At 38.1% G+C, this 11,035-nt stretch overlaps 1 protein-coding gene across 1 annotated transcript in view; it reads left to right on the forward strand.

Moving 5' to 3' along the window:
- Nucleotides 1–11,035, forward strand: part of LOC117206151 (sterile alpha and TIR motif-containing protein 1) — a 138,666-nt gene that overhangs the window by 121,579 nt on the left and 6,052 nt on the right. Inside the window, 1 exon segment of the mRNA XM_033445227.1 lies at nt 9,439–9,540. Coding sequence (XP_033301118.1) covers nt 9,439–9,540 — 102 coding nt within the window.

Below are 11,035 nucleotides of genomic sequence, written 5' to 3' on the forward strand. Positions count from 1 at the left end.
ACGTGATAATGAAACAAAAGAAAGTTCTGTAGTTGTTTACCCCACTCAATATTACCAGTTATTTCAGCTCTGCTACCAACCTAAATCACCAGACATAAATCAACTATATAAATCCATACTCCGATCTACTCGACGTTGTAATACATTCTCCTAGAATATAGAATCCTCGACACCATCCAACAAACAATGTTAAAGTAAACAATTGTCGCGAAACGCGGACGGGAGCAGCCTCGAAATAGCCACACTTCGAATTTATCGCACGTGGAAGTCTCTTCCACGATTTAATGGAACGTTCGCGTGTCTACCCTTAAGACAATGGATTTTCCCTGGTTGCCGCGTGCCGTTCCCTCGAAATCGCGTGTCCTTACGCGAGCCTTGACCTGTCCAAGGTTCTTTTCGCTATAAATCTACCCTGTTAACACGCGTCTCCTCGATCGATCGGTTTTTAAAAATTTGTTCGCGTTAGCGTGCTTTTCTGTGACATATCGAGGAGTCCGTCATAGAAACTACCCCTGGGTAATTTATCGATCTTTCGAATGGTAATACGTTCTAGTAGTCGGAGCAGTGAAACGAAACGTATCGAAAATGTATATGTTTTCCTGGAAGAAGATAAGCCATGGACAAGGATCGTTTTTCAGAGCTTTATGCTATGAGGCAATATTTAAAATAGGGAGTACAGTTTTGGAACTCGAGAATGTTTCTTAGAAGTAGTTCAAGTAGCCACGCAACTTCTGGAAATTGGATTATTCAGACGGTTCGATACGAGAAAGTTTTATTACCGATCGGCCGTTGGATGGTTCCAAAAATTGCATTCAAAGTAACCGCAGTTGTTGGCAAACACGTTTAGAGATCATTACGTGTGGTTGCATTTTCAGATGAATCACTGGATGCACGTGTCCTGTTACGCATGTGGTTTCGATAGAATGAATCATAGCTATCAGCTGGGAGAATTTTGAGATTGAAAGAGAGAGAGAGAAAGAGAGAAAGAAATTTGGAGTTCGTTACAAGATTGAATATCTTGATCGATATTCTTATGGACTCTTGAAACAGCAAGACAAGTAGAAAAATATTAAAGAAATCAACTGTTCTCGAATTTGTAGAGACCGTAGCTTCGATAACTTTGATTCTCAAATGTATTTTTATTCGAAACGAAATTTAAGTTTGATCAAAAAAGAAAATTGAACGAGCAATTCGAAGGCAAACTGATACAAATGACAAAACGTTCAATTTGAAAAAATACTAATTTCCAATAGAAAAATCTGTACGCTTCTAAACATCAAACATCTGCAAGAAGCTTTTACACTTTCGGGAGATCGTAATAAAACTCTTCGCATGAAATTTTAGAAATAGACTAGATAAACTGTATCTTTTTTTTTTTTTTGAAAAAAGAACTTCGAAGAAAGAGACGAATTTCTCCCACGCGCAGAGATGTTTCCATGGAGATGAAATTTCCCCTTGACTCACGAGGGTGAACGCGGTTCAAACGGAATAAACGCGGAACAAACAGCACGAACGATCGATCGGCGTTTTCCTGAGGGCAAGGCAGTTAGTTGCTGGCACTGTTAGAGGTCGGTTCGCGTGTGTCGATGGGGCAGCAGTTGTCGAGCTTAACACGGAGATATTTCCCCGTTTTGAGGCCCAAAAGCGGCACAGGACGGCAAAGAATCATGGCGAACGAAAGTTTTGCTAATAAATCCCCGAGAATGGTACGATTAAAGTATTTCGATTCGATCTATAACACGGTGATTTCACTTCGGCTATGATGTCATGAGAATTGATCGTTTCTTTAAGCTATTCTCGTAGCTAGTTTTCAAGAAAGGGATTGTTAAGTTTACGTACATGAAGAAAGAAAGTTGCTAAACGATTATTCAACGAATATGTAACGTAAAATTATTACGTCGTGGTATTTTCTCCATAAGTGAATCTGCTTTTTGTGAAACATTGGTCGCCTAGCAACGTTACGTACTTGAAAATATCTCTACAACACGGTAAAGACTTCTGTAAGAAACAAAGTTGTTTGAACGTCACTAGGACGTATTGTGTATTAAATGATAGTGTGAATGGTGCCAAGTATTTCGCGGGGGTCCAAGAAACGATTTACTTCGTTGCGCAACATCGTGTCTTTGTACTTGTTTTTCATAGCGCGGTTCATTCAGTGATGAACACTCATACAGTGAGATCAGCCCTCAAATTTTCGGTCGGATTTTCGGGAATCGGTGCCAACGAGAAACGTGGATGTCACCGATATCTCCGCACAACCGAAATAGAGCTCGACCGCGAAACTTGTCTCGGGTAAATTGCCAGCATCTCCTCTAATGTTTCTCAAGGACACGTTCAAGGCCTCCGGAAAGAGTCCACGAAAACCTCTCTCGACCGGAAGACTCATTTTCCTTCGATCGATATCGATATTTATTATCACTAGACCGCGGATATTTATGGAGATTTATATTTTCATGAAAACGAAAAGGCTGGATCTAATCGGAGATTAATTTCATTTGTTAAATATTATAGCGAATACCATCTATATAGAAGTTTGGATATTTTATATATTTTTCCATATTACATTTTTACACCTTTGACCCTCCGATTTGCATAACTCAAAAATTCTACCCATTTCTATCTATATCGGTACAAAATGACAGGCTTCGAGAGTTTATTTTGAAATATATCTATGTAAGATACCATAAATTACAATTTTTTCTTGTCGTTTCATCGTTTTAGTATTTTAGGAAAGTTAAAAAAAAAAACAATCGAAGAATGAACGAAATCAGAGAGAGATGCCATCGACTATGTTACGAATTTTTAGAAAATTAATCAGAGAAAGAATCTTAGTGATTAAAGTCCGTGAGAAATATGAAGAAGCAAAGGATTATGGTGAAACGATTACGGAAAAATCGATCGCGGTATTAAAGCATCGTTGATATTGTCGCAATAATTAATTATTGTCGTCTGTCCAATGCAATACAATTTTATTTATAGAAAGAGACCGATAGCGTTATCGTGTACTCGACCGATAATGATTCATGAAAGCAATTTTTACCAAACTTCCTTCTGGTTCTTACGCTCTGATCGTTTCTCTATTCAGAGAAGACACGATCTTGTTTTTCTGATTTGAAAAAAATGTCGATAACGTTATCGGACGGATAAAGAGAAATGCTCGCTTACTCGAAGAATTTACTTGAATGATTTTAAAACCACATTGCGAAATATTCCAGAACAATTAATTTTTGAAAATGTCGAATTTCAAAGATTATAACGTTCAAAAATTGCAGGATTCGAAAGATAGAAAATACCAGTATCCGAACACTGCGTCATTCGAAGAATATAATTCCATGTCAATGCGAAATTCCGATGTTCGAACTTTCTATGTATTTGGCGATTACGCTAATAGCAGAAATGTTGCACGACTATAGTGTCACACGCAGGATTAGATTATTTATAAGCGCATCCGTCGAAATAGCAACGTGTTAATAAGCTCTTGTTAACAAAGAAAAGCTGTCGTATCGTTGGCACGCGAGATAGTCTACGACAAAGTGTTCGTTGTCTTGTAATGTACGTTACTTATTGTTTATGACGAAATTTGAAACCGATGCAGTGTAACATAGTATAATATAGATAAAGTGTAGGTGTAATCGATCCACGATACACTATAGTCAACGTCTACCTTAATGTTCCAAAGTCGATGTTATTAAATCCCGTCACTAGATGAATTTACAATATTCGAAACGCAATCTTCGTTCTTCGATCTCTCTTCAACTCAACCGAATGGGAAAACCAAATCCAACAAAAACAACGAACTAAAGCGAACGAATGACGCTAATTTGGTTTCCCTCGTCATCACGGTCTCTCATCGGCCATTCTTTACATCGCGGAAGCGTCTGTTTGAACTATTGCGCAACGTTGGCCGTGCAGGTATCCGAAAATTCGCGACAATCCATGCATCGGTACGAGTGATACAAGCGTTATTTTTAGTCGTGGAAAAATAGAAACAACGCGACGGGATCGCAACGAAAAATCCGGGCTCGCTGGTGTTCGTGTTTGGCCACGGTGCAGTAGAGATTCTGAACGAAATTGAACGCTCGTGGATGTCTCGTTGCTTAGTCTGGTCGCTGAGCGTCGCAACGACTCCATCGAACCTGTCGGTGGTCGCTTTTATTCGCTGTGATTCCGTATTACTTTTAATATCGTTATATCTTTTAGGTGGGAGGGAAGAGGGGTGAAAAAGAGGAATAAACGATCGTATTATCAGAGAAGCTGATACCGAGGTTTATCTTATCGATTCGATGATTAAAATTCGATCTGATTGTGAATCACGTTAGTCGTGTAGTTTGTTATATAGTTCGAATTCCATGAACAGAGTGTTAGTGAGTTAAGGAGGATAAAAAATTCGTGGTATCTTGAAGTATAATATGTACTCCAGTAGAGATGAGCGCACCGTGGCCAGTGCATCGCGGCGTCATGCATCGAAAAGTGTTCGATCGAGAACACGTGGTAAGTGACTGTGTGTGCTTTATCGTCGGTGGTAAATTGCTTGTGCTTGTGGAACTTTCGTGCAAGATGATCAGTGATGAGTTTATTGTAATTTTTACGTTTATATTTTTCCAGTGTGTCAAACTCGTTCTTCCAATGGGGATTAACGATTCGAGAATTCCGTTGAAGCGTTATGCGTATGCTTTGCACAACACTGTATGGAACTGAGTAGATTATTGGACTAGAGATCGGAAATTTAGGAATTTGTTGATTAAAGTGATAAAGCTAGGAGTTTGACGGATAATCGAGATCCGGCTGACAGAACACAAAAATCGTTTTGCATTGTCGTTGATAAAGAAACGCAGGTGTTTTATCGATATTCGTAAGAAGAGCGTGATTTATTGACACGATTCGAGGAAATCTTTCGTGATACGAAGTAAATAAACGGATTTTGATCGGATGATACGTAAGGTGATCTCTCTTTGGCGATTCGTTGACATAATTCCGCGTAATGGATGCTTTCTTTCGATGACGTTCAATCGCTTCGTTCTTACGTATTATTCTTAATGTTGTTCTTGATATTATTCTTGATAAGATTAAGGATGACAAACATTTCTTTTCTTTCAATTTGATAAATTCTCTTAGTCGATAACCAAGTAAATTTTCTGATCATTTTAGTATCTAATCTTACCTAGTATTGATTTGCGTATCTCTAAAACAAAAGTAAAGTTATCACACTTAGCGTCGAGGAATGACGGGAAATGACACGTTCCTTATTCTACGTATGTCTCCAACATTTTCTTCCAACCTAAAACCGCTATCTTTTTCTTCGTTTTCTAACTCATCTTGCACCCATTACATTCGATATTTATCAAATCTGCACAAACTGAAATCTGCATATTTGTCGCTATTGAATTTTCAACTTAATTTCGATCACAAAGTCTCACGAACTTTCATGCGAATTTTTCCATTATTTCCTACGAAGATACAATATCTATTTCTTCTTCGCTTTATCAAATCAACACGATACCAAGTACGCAACTGTAAATTTCCAACTTAATCCGACCACCATAATTCAACGATGGTCGATGAACGTTTCGGTGAACCAAGTGGCATTTATTTTCACTTCGAGCCATTTTTTCGAGCTATTTGAAAGTCGCGTGTAGCTGACGTAAACGATCGTAGAAATATCTGTAGGCGGATGGCCGGACGAGTACATTTAAATTTGTCGAATTTGTTTACCCGCGCGCGGCTATTCTAATTCAGCGAGTTCGCGCTTCTGCGAATAATATAACAGAAACCTCGTGATTTTTAACAAGGCGCGAAAAATTGTCCACTCGGATGATCGGTTTCGGCAAATTCAACGACACGATCCAACGGTAGAAAGCGATAAAAAGAGACGTGGAAATTTGCTCGCCACAAGCCTGCTATGCCAAGTTGTCACTGACTACATCTTGGATTATAAAAAGAGAAAGGTTACGTCGCCTTTCTGAATTTACAAGTTATTTATGAGTCGATAAACAAGTCCACGATCTATTATCTCACTGCTTATCAATAATTCTATTGTTATAACCAATTTATTCATTCGACTTACTCATTCAAACGTCATGATCTTCGTATCCGCACTTTTACCCTAGCAATGTATCTACATATCCATTCACATTAATTCAGACTTACACAAAAGAATTGTACGTAATCGTTGCTCGACTAAATATTACGTTGCAATTCACTGTATCCGCCATTCAATCGAGTCACGGCTCTTTACACCAACTCGAATAAAAGTAACAAATCACGATGCTATTTCGAGAGAATCTTCTAAAGATTGGAAGAACCAAACGAATCTTCTCCACAGTAATTTTTAACGATGTCCGTGCAATTATTTGCTTTGCAGCAATCCAAAACCATCACAAGCTACGTTGCTATTTCGCAAGAATCGAAACGATCGTATAATATCGTATGATACAATTACGAATCGTCAAAATTTCTCCTCCATTTGCTCTCTCGTCGTAATACGTCGTATTTACCAAAAATTCATTAAATATCCGTCGTTCAACCCTTGAATCACGTCGCTTAACGCTGATCCAAAACCATCGGAAATTATAATTCCACTTGGAGGAAATCTTTCAAATAGAACTAATTATTAATTACTCGCGATTTCTCGGTGAAATCGCACTTTAAAGTCCAAGAAACAAACGATAAGACGATGGTGGCACGTGGGGACTCGTGTTCGCGCGTAAGGTGGCAGGGACGAGCGAAACACGGAGAACGACGCTGGCCAGCCTCGTGACGATACGCTCGGATTATATTTAGAGAAATACGTCAGAAGCCGGAGCGCGCGCGGAGTGGTCGAGCCGCGGCCGATGAGCTTTCGACGGACCAGACTGTTATGGAACTGTGTCGCGGAAGCTCGTCCTCGAGGTTTTCCGCCTCGATGCTCGTTGGACAGCGTTTCTTCGACGCTTGACCATCGTTTCAATTCCATATTTATTGGTACTCGAATTTTTTCGAATTTTTTCTTTTAGTGAATAATAATTGTTCAGTGCGTCTTGGCAGATTGGTGTTGTTAAGTTGAAGAATTTTTCTATTTTGTTTTATGTCTGCCGATGCTGACGCAGGCTGAAAATTTACGTCAATCGTTGTATTTACCGGTGTTCGGAATTTTTCTCAGTTTTTTGTGATCGGTTGCTGAGTGTTTTTTCTTTTTTTATTGGTGTTAAATCGAAGGACATTTCTTCATTTCGTGTTATATTTCGCAACGACGATGGAAATTTAAGGAGTTGGACGGTTCACGTTAATCGTTGTATTTATTGGAAACTTTCTCCATTTTATTGCAATTGATATGTTATCCGACGAAGCTGCGTATTGATTTTCCTCGATGAAAGTATGATTTGATAATCTAGACGAAAGATAGCAAGTGACATTGAGATCAAGGGGCAATATTTGCAGAACGTTTTACATGTCGACGATTACCAACGTTTGATCCGAAAGGTGTCCAATCGTTCTTGCACACTTTCGTATAGAAGAAACGTAATATAAATTGAATATCCTAAAGAACAAACGCTTAATTAGAAACACGAAACTCTTCGGATTGCCAGACAGTGGAACGAGAAACATTATATTTTTTTTTAAGGTTCGTTCCCAAAATAACATTGTTAAAATAGTAATCTCTTCATAAATAATTTATGAAGACTAGAAGAAAGAAACATCTGTTTCATTTTTCACAAAAATATAATGCACACATGTACGACTGTTGAACGTTCTGATTAATTATTCATGAAAGAATTTCATTCATTGAAAAATATTTATTCACACGATAATATTCTACTTATCTTCTGAAATTGTGGTTGAAGCAAAAAAAAAGAATCTAAAAGCTTGCAACGAGCTCAACAAATTTTTCATTTCTGATTTCTCATTCGACGATACTCAAGAATAATATCGATCTAAGTCCTAATTAAAAACGATTTAAATATACAAAAATGCGCAAAATGTCCAAAGAAAAATGCCTGTTATAGCATCTACCAAGGGATGAAACGAGTCTCTATCTACCTTCTACTTCGCCAATGATATTCATGAAAATATGAATCTGCATAAACATTAACGCTCAAAAATATATTACAGATTTTTATGCAATCTTATACTTTTATAAAGAGAACCAGTACTCCCTTCACTTTCGAAAATTTTATATATTTTAATATACCTATTACAGGTATGCATTCTATGAATTTCCGCGCCATTGAATTTATCAAAAGTACTTTGCACAATTTGCATAATTGTTATTTTATTAATATCGATATCTGCATAATTCTTATGCATGAAAAATCTATTTATAGGTATAAAAAGACCACGATTGAAATTTTTATCTGCGTTATCGTCTCACTATGCGCCACTAAGAATCAGATCGTGTAGTCTCAGTCTCAACGAGACGTTTTCGCAACGATAATTGCGCGAAAGAAGTCTCGTCCAGTAGGCTCGACAAGAGCTCAGAAGCGTCTCGATTAATAAGAGTACACTCTCCGTCACGATAAAACGATGGAAATCTGCTGCTACTTGCAAGTCACAGTGGCGCAATTGTGGCTCGCGTTCCGATGTTATCGGATCTCATCCGCGAATTAGCGTCGTTATTAGCCAACTCGCAGTAAGTGGGTCTTCGATGTCACGCTAATTCCTTACAACACGCGTCTCGATATTAAATATTCGTGTCTGCAGTCCGTTGAAATGACGCCCTATCATCGACACGTTTACTCGAAAGTTTATTCTCCAGTTCTTTGAAGTTCCTCGATACTGTTTCGCAACTTTACGCGAAATATTCTCGGAATGTTTTTGGAATTTCACTCACTGACGACTTTTGCCGGACCTGTTTGACGCTTTTGTTTTTGTATACTGAGATCTCGCGATGTTTGGAGGTTCCCTCTCGATTCGAAGTGATTTGGCAACACGAACGAATGAAGCTTCAGTTGGATTTCCTAGAAGCATTTTTAAGCAACGATTTTCTGCGAATACGCACTCTCTTACGTGGAACTTGCTATTTTCGCTCGAATTTAATCCAATTGCTAAATTACGAATTGGTTTTATTCTCCTTGCTAGCATTAAGTTTTGTTCTTCGTTGCAAGGGTTTATATCTCTGTGATGTATAAGTATGACAATAATATAGTTTGTAAAGGATCTGTGGTGTATTTTTATTTAGTTGTTTACTCGATGAAATATTTCAAGGCTACGCTTTCTCAAAGTATCTCTCCACGTTCCTTTCCCTCTCCGAAACAATCTTGCAGTAAATTGAAAAATGTTAGAGATATTTTTAAGCGTTTGTATCGTCTTTGAAATAGTTTCGAAACGTTATCTTCACGTAGGTAGTTAAAATAGTTTTGAAACGTTATCTTCACGTAGGTCGTTGAAAGATGATTTTATGCGGCTCGCGAGTCTAGAGCTCGTAAAAGTATTAATAAAAACCCATGCTTCTGTTTGTTGCAGGAACAGAGAAGCTTAAAAGCTGGCGACCTGTCGCACCAGGAAAGCAATAACATGGCTGCATCCACGATGAAGCTACAGAGCGATTCATTCAGTTCGGAGAAAGTAAGAGAAAGAGAAACAGAAAATAACAGCAACACTCTTTAACAATCATATCTCGGCGTACAAAGTTCGAAAATTGGAATAAAAAGAAAGATCATTCACAGATATTATCAACGACCAAATAACTCAATAATCCGATTAATACGTTCCTAAGTACGTTATGTATATATAATTAATTAGAATTAAAATAATACGAAGAGCATCGATCAATGTTGTAGGTAGTCGTGTTCCTGTTTCAAAACGTAAACGTTGATATTTTAACGTCCAGTCGTGCTAGGCGATACAGAGAATATCTAAAAGAGAAACAGAAAGAAAGAAAGAAAAATGAACGTTACTCACAAAAATTCGTCCGTTCCAAGAACTCGATATTTCGCACTATATAAACGTTAAAAAAGAATCGCACGTAATAAATATGTCACAGTTTTCGTCGAAAACCCACGATACCAAGAAACGTCGAAACATTCGATGGTCACCATCAAGTAGAATCGTTCGTGTTTGGCCAGCCACCAAGCAAACATTCGAAAAGCACGAGTCCTGTACCGTTCAACGGCCAATATATTCATCCTCCGTTATGCTATTTGGCACACGTGCAGACTAGAGGCGCGTCCTGACGCTCTTCGTAAATTTATACGCCATCATCTCCGTCGTGAAAAGTGGGATCTGCAAATTTAAACAGTGATCAGCTTGCGTCGACTTTCAGTGTTTCTCGATTTCCCGACCGGTAGCTCGACACCGTGTCCCGGAAGACGATGGAATCCGCTGCTATGCTGCGGAAGTGTAGCCTCGACTCGAAATTGGTAGCCGTTCTTCTCAGTTTTCTCATAATTCTTTCTTCGAATCTTCTTCGTGTTTCGTTATTGGTTTGACTCGATACGCTTGTAGAGGATAGTTGGTCGTGTGGTTTAAATGACGAGATAACTTGATGTTGAAACCGTCAAATATATTTTAAAATAATTATAAATACAGAGAATGTTCTCTAAGACGCTCGGTACTAACTGATTCGCTAAAGACTGTGTATTGATCGCTATTAAAATCGCTCGAGACTGAGACTGAAAACTGGTTACCTTACGATCGCGTTCGTTTATTTATACTGGTCGGGAGAGTACCGGAAAATTAAATTCGTTTTCTTTTTTGACGATTGCGCGTAGCAGCGACATTGTTTTGGCCAGAGTTTATTTATTATTACGTTATATATGTCCTAACAACTCCGAGGCAAAACAACATAATTCAAATTGTCCTCCAGCTCTTGAAGCCTTCATTACAGGATTTTGTTTTGAAACTTTGGAGATCCTTTTCGTAGATTTGGAGAATTTTTTTAAAGAAAAGTTTCTTAAAGAGAAATAGACTTTTATCGTCGTCATGTTTTGTTGTTTTGTTAATTTTTTCGGTGAAAGATTTGATCGAAAATCGTGAGATAAATAGATTAAAATAAGTAACGCCGAGCTTAAATCAATTGAAAACAAGTAGAAACGTGTAGAATATCTGCTAGAAAAATTTA

Source organism: Bombus bifarius, unplaced genomic scaffold, assembly GCF_011952205.1.
Source record: "Bombus bifarius isolate JDL3187 unplaced genomic scaffold, Bbif_JDL3187 scf7180000007996, whole genome shotgun sequence".
Taxonomy (NCBI): domain Eukaryota; kingdom Metazoa; phylum Arthropoda; class Insecta; order Hymenoptera; family Apidae; genus Bombus; species Bombus bifarius.